Source organism: Orcinus orca, chromosome 14 (genome assembly GCF_937001465.1).
Source record: "Orcinus orca chromosome 14, mOrcOrc1.1, whole genome shotgun sequence".
NCBI classification, from domain to species: Eukaryota; Metazoa; Chordata; class Mammalia; order Artiodactyla; family Delphinidae; genus Orcinus; species Orcinus orca.
In genome coordinates, this window is record NC_064572.1 from 32,357,531 (window position 1) to 32,379,486 (window position 21,956).

Consider the following 21,956-nt stretch of genomic DNA (forward strand, 5'->3'; position numbering starts at 1 on the left):
GAACTTGGCATAAAGTTCTGCTGTAATAATTTCTGCTTCTTAAATGACAGGTGCCTCATCTTTTATTGTATTAATTCAGAATCCTATCAAGTATGAAAATGCATAGTACAGAAGATAAATTTGTAAGCATTTGCCTCAGAATCATTACTGTACTGCATTCACTTTCAGCCTATTTCTATATCCTTCCTCTCTTTCACCTTCTGGCCTCCTTATGTCTTTATTTTCTCCTTCTTTTCGTTTTAACCACAATCACTTCTCTGTCAGATGGTTCTTGTTTCTACTTCTGAATACATTTAAATGCCATTTATAAAATCATAAATTCTTATTGAATTTATGTTTAAACCTAATGGGATTCAGCAGTAGTTTGAAATTGCAACATAATTATCAAATGTTGGTTTTAATATCAGTGGTGATTCACATTTTCCAACCTCCATGTTTTGCAGTTTGTTTTTCTTGGCAAGGGTTTGTTTTAAGTATACATGAATAACGCAAAAGGTTTCTTGAATTTTGGCTTTTAGCAAGAAGGAATGAATCTTTTACTGTCTTCTGAAAAGTTACTTTACCTTTTACAAAAAGGTATGAGCAGTAAATGACAGATATTTAAATCTCACTGATTTAGGCCAGTCATTTCTTAATAGAGCCTCTGGACTTCTTGCTTAAGGAACCCTCCTGTGGTTGTTAGAGACCTTCCAAAAACTCATTGTTATGGTCACTGAATTTTAGACTTAGAAGGACTTTAGAAAGTGTTATAAGCTTCTCATTTGCAAGATGAGGAACCTGAGAAAGAGAGTTTATGTCTTGCCCAGAGTCACACTAGAGGTAAAGTAAGAGGCAAAGTAAGAACTAGAATCCAAGTTTCTTCATTTTAAGTGCAGGATTCTTTGATTTTATTTTATGGAGCATGGAAGGAAAGCCTAGAAAAGATTGTTTGCCTAAAATTCATTATTTTGTGTTTATCTTATAACTTGTCATTTCTGTACTTTGCTCTTTGAGTTAAAATATTTTGTATTTATCACCTGTTTTCTGATCTGCCATCTAAAAATCTTCACTTGTCTTCCCTTTTACATGCAGTCTGTATATTGCTGCTAGATAAATTAATCTTTCTGAAATGTAGTCCTAATAAGGGTACCTACCCTCTCAGAAACCTTAATGTCTCTCACCTTCTCCGTCTACCTACCACATAGTTAAATGAATTAAATCCAGTCTCCGAACTCATTACAGAGTAAATCTATCTTTAAAATCTTAGTGTTTTCCTGTCCTCTATTCATCCCTTATTGGGCCGCTCGCTAGTCTCAGGACAGACCTCTCATTTTCCATACCTCCCTGTCCTTCCTTATATACACCTTCACCTAAAATTTTACCTATCCTTTTATTGATAGATTTATATCAAATTCTGCTTCCGCCATAACGCCTTTTCGTTTTCTTTCCTTTTAACTTCCATTACAGCATACTGCACTCTGACTTTTAATTTTTGCTTTCATCTTAATTCTTCTTTCCTTATTTTTGATTAATCAGATGAGTCTAGCACAGTGCCATGTAACTATGGAAATAAATGGTATCTAACATGTTCATTGGTTGCTAAAATTCTTGAAGCAGTTGGACGATGGTTATTGCTACCGCCTCCCTTTATTCCTACAACAGATAATCAAAAATCTATCCAGGTCATTACAACCAAGAGAAGTGCAACAACTCCCATGCCTATCCAGCACTCAATAGTATTTGACTAACATTATCATGGTGGTTACATTGAGGCTGGAGATATTCATCAATTATGAAATGCCTATTCTGAACCTATTACAGTTACCAGATTTCACATTTTAGGCAATATCTATAGAATATCCAATGTATATGTTTTGCTTTGGGGACAAAGCAAAACATATACATTGGATATGTTGAGGGCTTATTTTTCTTACACAATTACACAGAAAATTATTTTATGTTCTGTGGCAACTATGTTCTCAGATGCTGTGTCCGATAATACACTGAGTAATTTAGGATGCTCCTGAAAAACCTTAAATAGAACTTGAGTATGTTAGTATTTTTTCATATGTGCAGTTTATGTAGTTTCTTTCTCAAGAATGTAGTGTTGCTTTTTTGTGACTCTTGACTTCCCTTGCCATCCTTTCAAAAAAAGAGAAATAGATTGCCATCACCTATTAAATAGCAGAGGATAATGTAGAGGTAGCAGAGCAGGAAGAGGTTATTGATAACTGAAAATCTCTATAATAACAAAACCATTGTTAAGTGTTGGTTGTCCAGGTGAAGGTTAACCATGGTAGTGATACAGTGAATTATTCTGTTTGAAGTGGAAGTGGGAGATAAAGCAACACACTCCTAAATCCAGGCTCCTTGCCTTCATCCCTGCTACTGCTAATCCAATACTGCCTAATTACCAGACTCTGCTGGGTTGGTGAGCACGTCTCAGGCAGGCCCCTGTTGTGTCTAAACCATCTCTAATCTACTCTGGCTAATGAAGAATTGACTTTCCTTGTTTGTGAGGTGTAGTGCATGTTAATTAGAGATGTAACTCAGATCATTCCTTTCACAACAAGGTTTTTAGGATTGTTACCATTGCTCCAGCTTTGTTTCCAAGGGATTTGCTATCTGACTCAGATCTTGTCCTTCAAACACTTAACACATAAGATCAATTTATATAATCTCTTCTTTTGAAACAAGAAAATTTAGCATTGGGTCTTGAGCTACACATGTATGGAGTGGTTTCTATAAGGATATGTGCACTGGCAGTGAAAAAATGACATATATTACAATGGAGGTATTAGCATTTATTTGCTAAAGAAAAGTGTCATTTTAAAGTTTTGAAATGTACTGTAATGGGTTGTTGCTGTTTATAAGCTAATTTGACCTGTGTTTCTATCCCACCTGCTATAAATTTTCTAATTGCCATGTGTGTCAGCAAAATAAAATAGTAGCTTGTCATAAAATTGCTTAGTTGATAACTTACGAAGTCCTCAAACTGAGTTGAGACTTGCTATTTACCCGTTATTTAATCCGTATGTAGGGGGTTGTTTTGTGGGTTTTGTTTAGTTATTTTTGTTGATTTTTCGCAATTCTTGCTACTTCTATCATAAATATTGGTGTTTATCTTTGTTGAGCTATATTATACCCTGTAATATCCAGTATCTGCCAGTGATGTCTAGAATGTATATATCTTTGAAAATATAGTTTAATATTTCAGAGTCAGTTATTCTTCCAGGAAAAACTATTTCCCTGATTATTTGTGTGATCCTTGGAAAAGAGACAAATGCCAAAATCCTTTATAGTAACTTCCCAAAACAGGAGAACTGCAGAAATGGCACGATATACGTATTGCGTGAATACTCTCACGAAACACATGAGGCTAGCAATTTACTAAGTTTTTAGCCAAATCTTAGATCCTGTTCTAGAAAAGCTCAATACACATGAGTAGAAAAATCTTTTACTTTTTAAAATAAGATTCTTTTAAATCAGTATAACTCATTTCAGCGCTCGTGTATTTAATTCATACTGTGTGTCAGGCACAATTCTAAGATATGATATAAAACTTAGTTCTTATGAAACTTATAAGCTAGGGGAGAAAATAGACCACGTAAGTAAATTATAATGCAGTGGAAGAAATAAGGTAATAGAAGAATATACAGAGCACTGAGATCCCTAAAATAAGAGTATGAAGCACAAGAAATCAAGTCATTGCTGATCTAATGCAGAGTTATTTCTTCTTTGCTTAATGTAGGTGAGTGTTTTGTCCTTATCATTTGGTAAATCAACAAGGATTTATTATCTGTTCTGGGCAGAGCAATATGTTAGATGTTTTGAGGATACAAAGTGTAAAAGAGTTTCTTCACTAAGAGTTTATAATCTAGTAGGAGAGATAAGCTGTCTATACAAATAACTATGTTTCCAGTCTGTACCTAACTGCCATAAAAGAAGCCTTTACAGGGCTTCCCTGGTGGCGCAGTGGTTGAGAGTCCGCCTGCCAATGCAGGGGACGCGGGTTCGTGCCCCGGTCCGGGAAGATCCCACATGCCGTGGAGCGGCTGGGCCCGTGAGCCATGGCCACTAAGCCTGCGTGTCCGGAGCCTGTGCTCCGCAATGGTAGAGGCCACAACAGTGAGAGGCCCTCGTACCGCAAAAAAAAAAAAAAAAAAAAAAAAGCCTTTACAAATTGAGGAAAACTCTTCTGCAATGCAGAAAGCCACTTCTGGAGGTGGGAAAGGGGAGACCATGAACAATTTAAGAAGGCTTCCATTAAGCAGAAGATGGCTGAACTAACCCTGGAGAGACTGGTAGTATTTTGACAAGGGTGGTTGAAGGGTATTCTAATTCATTTAGTGCCTACATGTGCAAGGTAGCATGAAGGCAAAAAAGCCTGGGGCATGTTCAGAGAATAGCAGGTATTCTAGTTTGAGTGACATCTGGTACATGTACAAGGGAATAGTAAAAGATCAGGCTAGAAATGAAAAGTAGGGGCACTTTATGGAGGACCTTTGAAAGTCAGGCTATGGAATTGGGACTTTTCTTAGGAAGTAGTAGGTAGCTTTTTGAACAAAGGCTAATCAGAGTTGATATTTAGGAAGGTGGATCTAATGGTCGGAATGTAAGGGTACATTCAAACTGAGTGTGATTGGTACTAGAGACTGATTAAAACACTATAGCAATAATCTAGGCAAGAGGTAGTACAGGCCTGACCTAGTATTCTGTCAGTAAGAATGGAAACAAGACTAGATATTATAGGCCTTGTGCTTGTAAAATATACTTGGCAGAATTTGGAAGCTGTCAAGTGCAAAGCGACTCTGGAAGTGAGGCAGGATATCTGAGAATGATACCAAACGAAAGGAATAAAGGAAATTACCCCATAAAACTATAAAGAGAGAAAAGATTGAAAAGTTGATAGCTGAATTTCTAGATAAGACTATATAGGGCAGGTAATGAATGAGAAAGAAGATAAGCAACAGAAAGGTGAGAGAGAAAGGGAAAGATGATATGCAACAGAAAAATACGGAGGAGTGTTTCTAGGAGAGGATGGCAAAATTCAAACCCTAAAGCATCAAAAAAAGTCTCATTTTTTCACCTATTAAATTATCCAGTGGAATTGGAAAAATCCAAACTAAAGGGCTTAAATGTGCAGGAGTAAGTGGGGAAAACTGACCAAAGACCTGAAGGAGGGAAAATATTTACTCAGGAAATGAACAGTAATTTGTGATGCAGAGAAATTTAGAGAGAGATTGAAATTACACCTCTGAAGGGATAGAAGGAAACGAGTACCCGTTTTATTTCTTAAAATAATTATTCCTAAATTTTACACTATGCAGAAACCCTTCATCCCTCTAGAAAAGTCATCAAGTCCTATTTGAAAAAGTCAAAAAGAAAGGCCAAGATTGGTGACCAATGGGAAAAGTTTCTAAAATGGATATAGGTAGAAGCCAGTTTGTAATACTATGTGCAATAAGTCAAAATTGCTTTTAACAAAATCCCATCTGTTAGCCCAATCACTTTATAATGTGCAGTACAATAAAAATGCCGGCACTGACCAGAGAGCAGACAGCAGAAGCAAGAAGAACTACAATCCTGCAGCCTGTGGAACAAAAACCACATTCACAGAAAGACAGACAAGGTGAAAAGGCAGAGGTACATCTATGTACCAGATGAAGGAACAAGATAAAACCCGAGGAAAACAGCTAAATGAAGTGGATATAGGAAACCTTCCAGAAAAAGAATTCAGAACGATAGTGAAGATGATCCAGGACCTCAGAAAAAGAATGGAGGCAGAGATTGAGAAGATGCAAGAAATGTTTAACAAAGACCTAGAAGAATTAGAGAACAAACACCTAGAAGAATAAAAGAACTAACAGAGATGAACAATACAATAACTGAAAGGAAAAATACACTAGAAGGAATCAATAGCAGAATAACTGAGGCAGAAGAACAAATAAGTGACCTGCAAGACAGAATGGTGGAATTCACTGCTGCAGAACAAAATAAATAAAAAAGAATAAAAAGAAATGAAGACAACCCAAGAGACCTCTGGGACAACATTAAACGCAACAACATTCGCATGATAGGAGTCCGAGAAGCAGAAGACAGAGAGAAAGGACCCAAGAAAATATTTGAAGAGATTATAGTCAAAAACTTCCCTAACATGGGAAAGGAAATAGCCACCCAAGTCCAGGAAGTGCAGAGAGTCCCAGGCAGGATAAACCCAAGGAGAAACACACCGAGACACATAGTAATCAAATTGACAAAAAGTAAAGACAAAGAAAAATTATTGAAAGCAATAAGGGAAAAACTACAAATAACATACAAGGGAACTCCCATAAGGTTAACAGCTGATTTCTCAACAGAAACTCTACAAGCCAGAAGGGAGTGGCATGATATATTTAAAGTGATGAAAGGGAAGAACATACAACCAAGATTACTCTAAAGAAAGCTGGTGTAGCAATACTCATATCAGATAAAATAGACTTTAAAATAAAGAATGTTACAAGAGACAAGGAAGGACATTACATAATGATCAAGGGATCAATCCAAGAAGAAAATACAACAATTATAAATATATATGCACCCAACATAGGAGTACCTCAAACATAAGGCAACTGCTAACAGCTATAAAAGAGGAAATCGACAGTAACACAATAATAGTGGGGGACTTTAACACCTCACTTACACAAATGGACAGATCATCCAAACAGAAAATTAATAAGAAAATACAAACTTTACATGGCACAATAGGCCAGATAGATTTAATTGATATTTATAGGACATTCCATCCAAAAACAGCAGAATTACACTTTTTTCTCAACTGCACATGGAACATTCTCTAGGATCACATCTTGGGTCACAAATCAAGCCTCAGTAAATTTAAGAATATTGAAATCATATCAAGCATCTTATCTGACCACAATGCTATGAGATTAGAAATCAGTTACAGGGAAAAAAAAATGTAAAAAACACAACCACATGGAGGCTAAACAATATGTTACTAAATAACCAAGAGATCACTGAAGAAATCAAAGAGGAAATCAAAAAATACCTAGAGACAAATGACAACGAAAACACAATCCAAAACCTATGGGATGCAACAAAAGCAGTTCTAAGAGGGAAGTTTATAGCAATACAAGCCTACCTCAAGAAACAAGAAAAATCTCAAATAAATAATCTAAACTTACACCTAAAGGAACTAGAGAAAGAAAAACAAATGAAACCCAAAGTTAGTAGAAGGAAAGAAATCATAAAGATCAGAGTAGAATTAAATGAAATAGAAACAAAGAAAACAATAGCAAAAATCAATAAAACTAAAAGCTTGTTCTTTGAGAAGATAAAAAAAAATTGATAAACCATTAGCCAGACTCATCAAGAAAAAGAGGGAGAGGACTCAAATCAATAAAATTAGAAATGAAAAAGGAGAAGTTACAACAGACACCGCAGAAATACAAAGCATCCTAAGAGACTACTGCCAATGAAATGGACAAGCTGGAAGAAATGGACAAATTCTTAGAAAGGTATAACCTTCCAAGATTGAACCAGAAAGAAATAGAAAATATGAAGAGACCAATCACAAGTAATGAAATTGAAACTGTGATTAAAAATCTTCCAACAAGCAAAAGTCCAGGACCAGATGTCTTCACAGGTGAATTCTATCAAACATTTAGAGAAGAGCTAACCCCCATCCTTCTCAAACTCTTCCAAAAAATTGCAGAGGAAGGAACACTCCCAAACTCATTCTGTGAGGCCACCATCACCCTGATACCAAAACCAGACTAAAAAAGATGCTACAAAAAAGAAATTACAGACCAATATCACTGATGAATATAGATGCAAAAATCCTCAACAAAATACTAGCAAACAGAATCCAACAGCACATTAAAAGGATCATACACCATGATCAAGTGGAATTCATCCCAGGGATGCAAGGATTCTTCAATATACACAAATCAATCAATGTGATACACCATATTAACAAATTAAAGAAGAAAAACCATATGATCATCTCAATAGATGCAGAAAAAGCGTTTGACAAAATTCAACACCCATTATGATAAAAACTCTCTAGAAAGTGGGCATAGAGGGAACCTACCTCAACATAATAAAGGCCATATACAACAAACCCACAGTAAACATCATTCTCAATGGTGAAAAACTGAAGGCATTTCCTCTAAGATCAGGAAGAAGACAAGGATGTCCACTCTCGCCACTATTATTCAACATAGTTTTGGAAGTCCTAGCCACGGCAATCAGAGAAGAAAAGGAAATAAAAGGAATACAAGGGCTTCCCTGGTGGCGCAATGGATGAGAGTCCGCCTGCCGATGCAGGGGACGCGGGTTCATGCCCCGGTCTGGGAAGATCCCACATGCCGCGGAGCAGCTGGGCCCGTGAGCCATGGCCGCTGAGCCTGCACGTCCGGAGCCTGTGCTCCGCAACAGGAGAGTCCACAACAGTGATAGGCCTGCCTACTGGAAAAAAAAAACAACAACAACCCAATCCAAAAATGGGCAGAAGACCTAAATAGACTTTTCTCCTAGGAAGACATACGGATGGCCAGGAAGCACATGAAAAGCTGCTCAACATCAGTAATTATTAGAGAAATGCAAATCAAAACTACAATGAGGTATCACCTCACACCAGTAAGAATGGGCATCATCAGAAAATCTACAAACAACAAATGCTGGAGAGGGTGTGGAGAAAGGAGAACACTCTTGCACTGTTTGGTGGGAATGTAAATTGATGCAGCCACTATGGAAAACAGCATGGCGGTTCCTTAAAAAACTAAAACTAGAATTACCATGTGACCCAGCAATCCCCCACTGGGCATATACCCAGAGAAAACCATAATTCAGAAAGACACATGCACCCGAATGTTCATGGCAGGACTATTTACAATAGCCAGGTCATGGAAGCAACCTAAATGCCCATCAACAGACAAATGGATAAAGAAGATGTGGTACATATATACAATGGAATATTACTCAGCCATAAAAAGGAACGAATTTGGATCATTTGTAGAGATGTGGATGGATCTACAGACTGTCATACAGAGTGAAGTAAGTCAGAAAGAGAAAAACAAATATCCTATATTAACGCACATATGTGGAACCCAGAAAAATGGTACAGATGAACCAGTTTGCAGGGCAGAAATAGAGAAACAGATGTAGAAAACAAATGTATGGACGCCAAGGGGCGAAATGATGGCGTGGGAGGCTGATGAATTGGGAGATTGGGATTGATATATATACACTAATATGTATAAAGTGGATAACTAATAACCTGCTGTATAAAAAAGTAAATAAAATTGAATTTAAAAATTAAAAAAAAAATGTCAGCACTTCATTACTACCTCTGTGCTGAATTACCTTCATTTCCCAGCATTTTGTTAATATGTAGTGAAAACTCATACTTTGTTACAGAGACAGCAAAACACACAGGGAAGCACTAGGATTAGAAAATGTGTTATCTCAGATTCTGACAAAAGGTTTGTGAGGAACAAAGCTGTTGGGGGGGGGCGGTATTCCCTGGCGGTTCAGTTGTTAGGACTCTGTGCTTCCACTACAGGGGGCCTGGGTTTGATCCCTGGTCAGGGAACTAATCCTGCAAGCTGTGTGATGTGACCAAAAGAAGAAAAAGAAAACAAATGATGTTTGTGAGGTAGAAAGATAGACATTTCTTGAGTCTAGTTTGTAGACTAATGATTGGCTCCCACTTCATAATCAAATGCAGTACTAGCATTTCAAAAGTATCTTTTTAAACCTAATTATCATAGAGGAAGGATTGGTGAATTATGCTTTCAATTAATCCTTTATGGAGGGCCTGCTACATGCTCTGTTGGGTGTTTTCTATCATCTTTTTGTGATTATTTTTTTAGTAGCCTGACATTTGGCTGATTTGTTTTTCATGCACATTAGATTTTTTTTCCTTTGACTTCTTTGTAGTTTCATTTTTGGCGTAGGTTTTGTTTTTTTTCCTTTCCTTGAGAGACCTGTATTCATTGTTACTGCCATGGCCATTTTTGTTACTTCCTACTGACCATTGTGAAAATTCTAAGTTTGTCTGTGTTGGACTTGTTTCTAAGACATAAGTATTACAGTACACTCTGCGCATAATTATTGTGAGTCACCTAGTAAGAAGGAAGAAAATAATACTGGTTATTGGTGATACTTGTATGGAATGTGTTATGTACATATCCATAGGTTAAAAATTCTGACCTGAGGAGGAAGAGGAACTGCCTTTCCTGCCCCCAGCCCCCCTTCCCCACTAGAGGTAGGAAACTAGATGCTTCTCTGTTTTTTACTATATTTTGTTGTGCTAATAAGTCACAGTGTAGTCCTATAAGTTTCTTTCTTAATTTAATTCAGTAATATTTTGGGTTGTGAATGTTACTGTGATTTCCAATTTTATTTCGTCTTCTCCCTCAAAAGACCAAGAGACTCAAAGAGTAGAGGAGCTTTTATGACAGGTTCTGCCGTTAGCGTCATCAGAGTGGCCACAGAAGGTCGGATTGATTTGGCAGTGATTATTACACCTTGACACTTTAGGAAGCTTCGTTCATGGAATATGGAAAATGCAAAAGACACGGGTGCACATTTGAGGGAGAAGAATTATTAAAAAGACACTTAGTAAGAATGCCAGTTTCTCCCCATCGTGAGGTCTTCCTTTCCGTTTTTGGTCTAATGTTTAGCACTGATCAGTAATACCTTTCTCATTGCCGCATGTAAACATGTGTCTAAACTTGTAAGAATTGGTTATTTATCTTGTCTTTTACTGTCTTTTTATTAATATGAGTGATTTAGGTTTTAGGGGTTTTTTTGGCCAGTGAATGAAGGAAACAAGACCTAAAGATATACATTTTACTTAAGGCTAACAAGCTGTGTAGCCTGCTCTCCATAGGGCCTTCAGTTCCTCACTGGTAATTCAGTAAAGAAGAAAAATGTCTGTTTTAAAATTTATAAATATTCTACTAATAGCATAATACAGGGGTTGGCCAACTTCAAGTGACCTAACATACATACTTGGAGTCCTGGAGAGGAGAAACAGAACAATATTTGAAGTAATAAAGAGTGAAAATGTTCCAAATTTGAAGAAAACTATAAACCCACAAATCCAAGAAACTCAACAAACTGCAAAAGAAACAAGGAAAAAACTACACCAAGGAACATTATAATCAAATTGCATACAATCAGTGATAAAAAAAATCTTAAAAGCAGACAGGTTGGTTTTTTTTTAAGACATATTCTGTACAGAGAAACAGATAAGAATGCATCTAAAACAAGCTGGACCTTAGAGCACTGAGACAAAAAAATTGTCAACCTAGAATTCTATACCCAGTAAAAATATCTTTGAAAAATGAAAACGAGATAAAGACTTTTTCAGACATAAAACAGCTAAAAGAGTTCATCAGTAGCAGACCAGCACAAACCATTTGGAAAGCCTCAGATCCAAATGCCAGCTATTACGATTACTTGTTTTTTGGTCTTGGACATATTTTAATGTCTCTGAACCTTCAGATTTTCATCTGTGAAAGGAGAAGAATACCTATTTTACGGGATTTTCATGAGGATCAAATGAAATATGTAAAATAATTGACATTTGTTGAGTGCCTTCCTTATGCCAAGCACATGTTATCTCATTAAAAATGGAAATAAAATACCCAATAAGAGGCCTGCTACCCTGATGATTTTCTTATGCTAGCATCTCTTTTTTCTTTCTTCAGCAACTGAAAAACTTGGATTATTCTATAAGTTAGCCCAAATAGCTAGTCAGTCAAATTTTGATGAAGCACTTTTCCTAAACTTGTTTTCCTTTAGTTACCACCATTAAATATGCTTAACAGTGGGAATTAACAACTTTCCTTAGTAGAATAGACACGTCTATCAAATCATTTTGTGTTCTAAACTAAACCTAATTTTTTTTGGCTTGTAATTTGAGTAATTTTTTTTCAGTCATGTTTATGAAAGTATAATTTATATATGTTTATCTGATTTTTATTATAAACCTAATGGATAGGGGCCATGCATGTCTTTATAGTTTATACATTGCCCCACAGAGATTTTGGCACTCAGTAAATGTTAAATAATATTTCTGTTCAGCATTCTGCAGACAGGAAGCATATGGTAATAAATGTCAGAGTACAGGTTGAAAATCTCCCCAAAGTTGTATGTTATATTGTTTGGAAAAACCAGTGCAGATATTTTCGTAAATGAAACATTTTAAAAGGGGTTTCCCAGATTTATATTTTCTTTAACAATTTTCTCTAGGCTTTGTTTACTTTATTTTCAAATTAAAACTTTTCCTCTTCAGAAATAGTTTAATATTAAAAGTACTATAACATTAATGCAGTTTCATGAGAAAATATATAAATGATTTTGTAGATAGCATAAAGAAAAAGTAATTCATAGTCTGAAGGATAGCATGAAGAAATATTTAGAGGCTTAAGCAACATAAGTCTTTATAATATATTGTAGGAAAAAAACAGCAGGTAGTTCTTTATCATTAAATGTCAGCATGAATTAGAGGTATATCACTGCTACAGCTAAGAAATGGTTAATCATAATCAGGTATACAAAACCATTTAGATAGTATGTATCTAAATTATCTTTCCATAATTTGCTCACCTACGATTGATTTGTTAGCCACGCTTGTTTGATTTGATTTTTGTGACCTTTTTTTAAGGATTAGCATAATCTGAATGAGAAAATATCTGAATTGGGCCATGTTAGTTAACCTCTCTAAGGCTTAGGTTCCTCATGTCTAAAATGTGGATAGGGAGTCCAGGCACAGCTTAGTTTGGTGCCTCTGAATCAGATTCTCTTACAAGGCTGTAATCAGGATGTCAGCCAGGGCTGTAGTCATATCTCTGCTTGGGGAGTATTCACTACCAAGCTCACTCACATGGCTATTAGCAAGCCCTAGATCCTCTCTGGTTGTTAGTCATGGGCCGCTCCATAGGGGTCCTCACAACATGGCAGCTTATTTCCCCTAGAGCAAGAGCTGAGTGAGAGCATGTGAGCAAGAGGATGGACAAACAAGATATCCCATCACTTTTGTCAGATATTTGTTAGAAGCAAGTCACTAGGTCCAGCCCGCATTCAAAGGGGAGGGAATTTTACAAGAATTTGAACATCACCAGTTAGGGATCAATGTAGTAGGCAACCAATTCAGACGCTTCTCTACTACACATATGATCCACAGATAGGACAAATCATTGAATGGACTCTGGATGCTCTGAAATTCATTTGTTTAAATTATCCTAAGATCTTACCAAGATCTTGAATTCAATAGGCAAAATGATTTTACAGTTCACATTAAATATTTTATTTATTCCTAGCAACAATCCAGTAGGTTTTGTTGACCTCAGTTGTGTTGATATAAACCGATATACTGAGTGACTTGCTCAAGATTACATATCAAATGAGCTGCTGTAAAACAGCAACCTTAGTGTAGGTCTTCTGATTCTAAGCCCTGTACTCTTTCCATTTGGCTGTAACTGCCTCCTGACCAGTACTATCTTGCATTTAAAGCCCTTCGAAAAAGGCATTATACATCTAAATGTATATACAAATTTAAGAATTTTATTTATATATAGAGATTTTTATACATAGATTTATACAGAGAAAGACAGACATAGATAACATTCCATCTTAGACTCTCATGTACACCATACCATTAGGATTTACAGTATTGTTTCAAATATTATCATGTCAAAGTCTAATACCATTGTAAGGTCTGCAACAGCTGTAGCACTGATATACCTCTAGCATAATAGTATCTGTTAGCCTAAAACTGTCCTTGCAGGGTAGATTCTATTTGGATGGAGAGATGAACAAACAAAACAGCAGAACTGTTTTGGTGGCTCGGTTCTCCCTTGGCTTCTCCTAAAGCCCTGGACTCCTGTGACTTGAGTGAAGACCATGGGAACTCCAGTGAACTTTCTGCTTCCTGTCTGCATTGGGGTAACAGAATAGTTTGTTTTGAATGGATGGGCTGCTTTCAGTGGATAGTCACAGGTTACCTTTCTTTGGTCCTAAGTTGGGTCTTCTCCCTTTTTTGCTTCAGTCCATGGAGTTTCAGCCTATACCCAAGACCCCTTATGTCCACTATCAGAAAGTAGAGTGGTAACATAAGCAAGCAGATAATAGCTGTAACTGGGTTCAGTGCCTTGAAGTGTAGAGCAGGAAGTGGGAGAGCAAGGGTTATGAGCTATGGTAGTGGTGGTAGTTAGTATTTATACCCTTCAGATCACCCTGGAGAAAAGAGAGGTAACCTTTTAAGGCATTTGCTAAATTCTTAAAATAACTTTGTAGTATGGTTAGTAGGAACATCTTTCTTTACAGGAGCAAAAGAATAGTTCCTACAGCTAATAGGCAAATTTGGCAAAGTGTCAGGATATAAGGCCAATACACAGAAATCATTTGTATTTCTATATAACTAGTAACAAATAATTGGAATTAGAATAACAATATGGACTAGTTATGGTTTTAGTTTGTGATTAGATAATTCTCTATAAAGTCAGGGTATTATCAGACAAAATGCAGAGAAAACAGTTTTCTTCTCAATTGAATATAAAGGAAATTGTTGTCTTTCATACACACAGACACACACTTGAGTTTTTCCTTCCTTTCCTGTATAATCTGAGGATTGTGCTTTTTGGTAGTGGTTTGCTAATCCCTCTAAATAGCTTGTAATGTAAGTATTCCATAGTTTTCATTAACCGCGAATTTCAGCTTTTTTTAAACCTCTACTCAAAAAACCATACTTGGTTGTTGTTTCATCCTTTTAGCCTGGTTGGTGAAGCAGCAAGCCTAATGCAAATCCTAAACAGTGTGATGTAGATGAGAGTCTAAGACTTTAATTATATGTCATTTTATTCACAACACTCAATTCCAGGAAGGAAAAAATGGCTTTGTTGTTGTAAAAGATATATTATGTGAGTATCATTCATTGTAAACCAAAAATGATACTGTACTATAGCACAGACAACAATGGGAACTGATTTTGAAAATGTGACCTGTATGAGAAACTGAATAATAGTGAAAGTTATCAAAATGGAAAGAAGTGTTAATGTGAAATCCAGCCTTCTCAGAAATACTCTTTCCTGGCCTTTTGCTTTTGTTGCTTGTCATGCATGAATGAAAGTGCTGCACTCTCAGGGGAGCAGGAAAGCCTCTGTGTCGGTTGTTTATTTCCTTAATCCCTCCTCCTTTGTGATTTTTGATGTCAGATCTAAAATAGAAAGCCTGTAAATATAATGATTATCACATGGATAATCACCTGCATTAGGAACCGCTCTGCTTCTCTATTCTAACCCTAGCTGTTCTCCACATGTCACATTCACTCTGTGGTTGGATTTTAACTTGACTGCTTCATTAGATTTGTGAAACTCAGTACGTGGCGCCCTGGGGCAGCACAGATGGAGACTTGCTTGTTTTCTTTTCTCACTTTTACTGCGAAGGCACGCTAAAAAGTCCTTTTCAATTTAGTGTGATCAGTTCACTTGGAATTACCCTTGATATTTGGAACTTGTCTTACTATTCTGCCCACCATTTATGCCCCTTTTTTCTTCCCTGATTTCTGACCTAATGCCTTTTCTTTCTGTTTCTCCATGCAGTGAATCTGAAGACGAAAATTCTGCTTAAAATTCTTACTGGGTCAGACTGTTCCCCTGTGTTGTTTTATTTGTTTTGCTGAGAGGGAAAAATAAATGTTGTTCTATCATTGTATCTACAAACACCTTCAGATCAGAGGTTAGCTGTGGGAAAGTCTGCAGTGATGTGAGCCAGCTGCCTTCTCTAATGGAGTGACTGGGGGCACCAGCCCAAGATCAAAAGAAGGTGGGAGGAAGTCAGGAGATAAGATCTTTTTAAGCCATAGAACAAGTGCTTAGCTTTTCAGTGACAGGGCACAGCTCTGCAAACCTGTGTGAGGGGGCGCTAAGATAGAAAATTGAGTTGACTTTTCTTCAGCATGTCCTTCCTCAGTCAGAAATATGTTGGTGCTTGGAATAGTTTACAGATGTGGAAGTGTCCTAGGGCCCAGTTTCCTTAAAGAATAATGATCTGACATTTATAAATGTGCCTTCTTGCAATTAGTCAGTTCTACTATACCATAACAGATCACAGTCGATAGCTTCTTACATTTGTGGGAACAGAACTGGACATTAAAAAGGCAACTTAACTACTGTATGTGAATTTTAAGTTTTTACGTCTTAGTGCAACTTCAGTCATACAGATTCTTCATATTAACTTTGTCTTATAGTCCTCTAGGTTTCTTTTGTGCCTCTGATAAAGTTCCATGTAAATAAGTAGTTCTTGCAGGGCTTCTTAGTTGTCTTTTCCATATAAGAATTAGCTTGGTTAGTTCTTGAGTTGGACAGCTTGGAAAAGTTCTACGTTGATATCTTTTGAACTTTATCCTTTTCCTTGACATCTAGGCTAGCAAATATTATTGACTGTGTGGTATACAAGATTCTAGTGTAAGTAAATTGTCAGAGAGGCTAACCTTGCTTGCAACAATTGTCAAGATCATAATTCCATTTTTTTAAAATCTATATCAAGTAAGGTTAACTCAATCAGCCTTATGCTTCTGTAGTCAACAGCCTAAGGAGTTGTACTTTCAGCTTATCACTTTCTATTAACTTCAGTGTTCAGCTGTAATCGTCTGTTTCGACCTTTTCAAACCCTCAAAGTGGTTCTTTAAATTTATATGCTATTAGTATATTGGACCATAAGTGCATACATACTTTTCTTCCCTGTGTTTTCCTTAACATGTAGATGGTACCCAGATTTGTGCTGGAGACATTAACTGTAGTTTCTGCCTTACATGGTTTGGTGCAGCAGTCGTTTTAGTTGGATCTGCTCACTACTCAGGCTCACATCCCATCCTTCTATTAATATCTCTTGGCAAAGATAATTTTGGAGGAATGTAAGTTAAGATGTAGAGGCTCTTGACAGTTGTCTGCAGTTTTTTTTTTTTTTTTTCCATTTTCAAGGGGGAAGTGGAATGGAAAAGTAATATTGCCTCCATTTTCTGTATCAGTACTAAATGAAAATATATATGCAAAGCAGAGTGAAGAAAGGGAAAGGATTTGGTTACACAGATGTGTTTTTTGTCATTTGATAACCTATTATAAGGGCATTAGAGTATATAATAAGGTTCATCAGATTGTGCCCTTAAGATATATTTAATATTCAGAAAAATATTGTTTTAAAATTTTTAACTGTATTTTTTAAATGATGTTCAACTTCTGTTACCCTGCCATCTTATATCAAAGAGAAATGGGGGGTGGGGACTTTTTATTACAAAAATTTTCAAACAGGCCAAAAAAATAGTAATACTGAATACATCTAGATTCAGTCATTAACATTTTACCATTTTTGCTTCACTTTATTTTTTTTAAGTTTTCTAAAATAAATTACATATATCATGCCATTTTATCCCAGAATACTTCAGGATGCACCTCTAAAAATCTAGAACATTTTCCTTATGAAATCGATAATTCTTAATATTATCTAATTCCCATTTCATAATCAAATTTCTCCACTTGTCCCAAAATGTATTTTATAGCTGGTTTCTTCAAAACAGTTTCCAATTAAAATCTGTATATTGCTCCTGGTCATTTTTCCCCTGCCCACTTTATCATAACATTGACTTATTGAAGAAACCAAGCTACTTGTCCTGTATAATGTCCTGCATTATGGATTTGTTCATTTGCTTTCTCAGTGTATCATTTAACTTGTTCTCCTATCCTCTATATTTCCTGTAGACTGCAAGTTATTAAATAAAATTTTTATTAATTCATGTTAAAAACTTTATAGCTGATGCTGTGTACCTTATACTGCATCATTACAGAAGACACAGTGTTTTTGGTGATCCCATTATTAATGATAAGTGATAGGATCGATCGCTGGTTAAAGTGATGACAGCTTGATCCTTGTATTATAAAGTTATACTTTGCTCCCCATGACCAGCATGTGATCTTTGATACTTTGATTCCATGAAATACCCAGTTCCCCGTCATCCTTTCACCTAATGAATTTAATATCCATTGATGATCCTTGCCTGAATAAATTTCATCAGGAATTACGAAGTGGTGGGTTTTTTGAATCTGTACATTTTTTAGCAGACGTTTTTCTCTACAGGTATTTTCTCTACGTTTTTCTGTAAGGTATTGTTTTAATTAAAAACATAACCATCAGCATCTTCCTTAGGTTTCAAATGATTTTCTTTGCTGGGGTCAAAACACCTGAACTCACAGTGACAGCTACAGTAAAAACATGTACTATATCTTATTTCAACTTCTGAAGTGTGTTGACATTATGCTGCCTTTTTTTTCATGCCAAGGTAAAAAGAAATCTTTTTTTTTTTTTGGTGTAAGAATAAAAATTGAACTATGTGGATATATTGAGATAATTGTGTAAAAAGAAGACTGAATGAGTTTCAAAATGGATTATTTCTTCATTACCTAGCACTTTATAATTAACTGTTCCTTTTTTTTTATTTCAGGAAGCTGCCACTTTTGCTAGAGAGCAAGGCTTTGAGGTGAGTTAACCCACAATTGTACACTAAACAGATCCTAAAGGTTTCTTCTAGCTGATAATGAAGTTCTTTTGGACAGTGATTGATGTGCTATTATACTCTCAGAGCCTCGCAGCAGTTGCCATGGAAACTTGGCAGTCGTCATGGTTTCTTTGTTCTGCCAGCACAGTGTTATGACGCACTCTGCTAGGTCTGCACCCAACATCGCCTACAGATGTTATTTATTGAATTTTGAAAAGCCTCTTGGGAAGCCAAGAGGTTGGGCACGGTTTCAAGCTGCCTCTGCAGATATGGGGCCTGTCAGTTTGTTCAGTTAAAAAGCTACCTCATTAGCTGCATTACATTTCATAAGGATTCACTGCTAAAGCAGTGGTGGAGCAAGACTAAATAGTGAAATATAATGTCATTTAAATAATTTCAACCCTACCACATGTAGATTATCATTATGTAAATTAATTTCCAAAAGTTGTACTTAACAGTTGTTAGGAACTGATTAATTTAAATACTGTTCATATAAACTTCCTGTTTGAATCTCTTTTTTTCTTCTCTCTTCTTTTTTTTGGTAGCATAAAACATATACATTTTCTGAAACAAACTATTGATACTTGCTTTACTTTCCAAATAATTGATTCTGTTTTCCTCATAGAAATAGAAATATTATCTTGTCAAGATTCCAAACTCCATGTGGTTGTTGTTGGCAAAATTAAGCTAATAGACAAGACTATGTTTTTACCTACATAATATCTACCTTCCAGTCCATCATTAGTCCACACTGACTAATCTCAGCGCAGGTTAATTGATAGAGAATTCACTGAGTTGGTGAGTTTTATGACTATCATATTTATTTAGCTAGAATTACATAGAATACTGTGTTCTATACAGCAACTTGGAATGTTTCATGGTAGTAATTTTTTAACATTTAATCTGACTAGAGCTGGAACATACAGAAACTCTCTCCTTATTTGCATACTCAGTATTGTCTACCATCTACAGAAGCTGTGAGCATTGACTGGATATATTAGTAAGCTCACTTTGAACTCTTTAGAGAAAGGTGTTGTATGAAATTGTGATGGAAATGTTATTTAAATGTACAAAAGACAGATCCATTATCAAGCAACAAAGTGATACATGTGTATGTTATCCATGTCATAGGACTTGACAACCAGGCATAGGGCTTCCTTTTCTTGGAGGAAGATAGTGAGCATGTGGTATAAGTATTCTACTCTCAAGATCTTATGAAAAAAACTGTATCAGGGTATGAAACTCTGCCTCATAATGCTCAATTAATGGCAACTTTGATAGTTTCTTGGGAGTTTGCTTTTTTTGTTTTAACATATTCTCATGAATATGGGGTTGAGTCACATGAAGAAGAAGGAATAAAGATTTCCAAGTAATTTTTATCTAATTTAAGTTTCACTTTGTCATTTCCCAAACTGGCAATTGATATACAGGGCTAAGTGTAACGAAGGGAATATTCAATTTAAAAGTCAAATGTTTTGATCATGAAACTATACGTAAATGTTTTCAGCCATGTTTTAAAGTTTCACTGATGTGAAATTTCAGTATTAACAATTAATACTCTCTGTTGTTACATCAAAATTCTCCAAAGATAAAAGGCTGAAGAGTATAAATTTGTGTCCTATTTTCTGTGCTAACGTTTAAAAATGTATTTTGGTTCTAGAAAATAACCAATTTTGTAGATGTTTAGAAATATAACATTATGTATAACAAATGATCATGATTCAGTAGTACCTTGATAATAATTTCTAATAGTTTATTAAACCTTACTAATTCATAGTTTTATTGCCCTCTTGAGCTACATGCTTTGTATATGCCTGGTTTAAATACAGTCTTAGCAACAAACTACTTTTTCTATTTTCTACTAACCAGCACCATATTAACCTTTCCGTTAGTTCTTACTCATTGATTCTAGAGTTGTTTCTTTTTACCATAAATCTGCCATAAATGATTACAGCATATAAACAAAGTGATGATGATTATAGTAGGATACCTTATTACCTCCTGACATAGCAAGATGACTCAGTTGGTGATTTGACAATGATGTGTTAGATTGGTTAAAAGCACACAGTGTCTTGACGTGTCCCTTCACGGGTTCCCTAAAATATTATACGCATCACAGAATCTGTAAGAGCCATGAGTAGAATACCCTGAAGTAATAAGTATTGTTAATAAAATATAATCCATGTATGGCATGCTATCTAGAGAAACTGAATGATTTTAAAATGTCATGAAAGTTTCCTAAGTTCATTAGATAGGGATATGAAAGCATAGGTTTGAAACTTGGTATTTTTAAAGACTCAAACAAGAATAAATCACTTAACAGTTTAATGTCTATGGAAATGTGTCAGTGCTCTCAAGTGTAGTGTGACAAACTAGACAAAATCTGTCTTATTCCTCCCAACTTTAATTTTACCTCTTAATTTGGGGCATGAATGAGAGGAGAGAAATGAAAAAAATTAAAAAAGAAAGGAAAGGTGGGCATTTTTTTCTTCCCACAAATCCACTGTCCTACCCTCATTTTCTGTTATAAATCCCAATCAGTTCCCAAAGCCACTGAGTGTTGCCACTAGTGATCTGTCTGCTAAGAGACCAATCTAAATGCCTCTAAAAATAACCAGTGTTTATTCATCAGGAAATATCTTCAGCAGCATTGTTTATGATATTCTGGTTAGCTTCTCTGCAAATTTTAGATAATCTTTCTTTAAGAAAAAAATCTTGGACTTCCCTGGTGGCAGAGTGGTTGAGAGTTCGCCTGCCGATTCAGGGGACACCGGTTCGTGCCCCGGTCCGGGAAGATCCCACATGCCGCGGAGCGGCTAGGCCCGTGAGCCATGGCCGCTGAGCCTGCGCGTCCGGAGCCTGTGCTCCGCAACGGGAGAGGCCACAACAGTGAGAGGCCCGCGTAACGCGCAAAAAAAAAAAAAAAAAAATCTTTAATCTTTAAAACAAATTGGGCAATTTTCAGTAAGAAGAGGTAGCTTAGGAGGGCACTGGAGAATGAGATAAAAACGAGCTGGGCAGAGCACAAAGCAGAAGAGAGAGGATTTTTATATATATATATATATAGGTTGATGGAAAATTGCATAGTGCCCTGTTTTAAATGACAGACCTGCTAAGAATTTAAAATGACAATTCTTTGGGTAAAAAGTTTCGTGAGGCCTTTTGTTATTTTGGAAAATCGGTTCAGACTGCAGTGTTTTTAAATCAACCTTATCTTGAACTGATTAAAGGTTTGTATTTTTAGAACCTAAATAAAAATAAGGTACTTAGTAACATGTTTCATTATGAAACCTTTTTAAAGCAGTATTGAAAATTGATTTAAATTAAAGTGAAGGGCATACCTCCAAAACCTAAATAAAAAATATTTTTTATATTTTCATTCTCAGTGAAATAGAGTATATGCCAAATGATGAAG

General features: G+C 35.9%; 1 protein-coding gene across 8 annotated transcripts in view; it reads left to right on the forward strand.

The window, feature by feature from the left end:
• The window catches only part of ADK (adenosine kinase), a 485,652-nt gene that overhangs the window by 379,091 nt on the left and 84,605 nt on the right, over positions 1 to 21,956 (forward strand). For all 8 annotated transcript variants that reach the window (XM_033434179.2, XM_004273086.3, XM_049697247.1 and 5 more), the window contains one exon: positions 18,488 to 18,523. In XM_033434179.2, the coding sequence (XP_033290070.1) occupies positions 18,488 to 18,523 (36 nt within the window). The remainder of the gene's footprint in view (positions 1 to 18,487; positions 18,524 to 21,956) is intronic.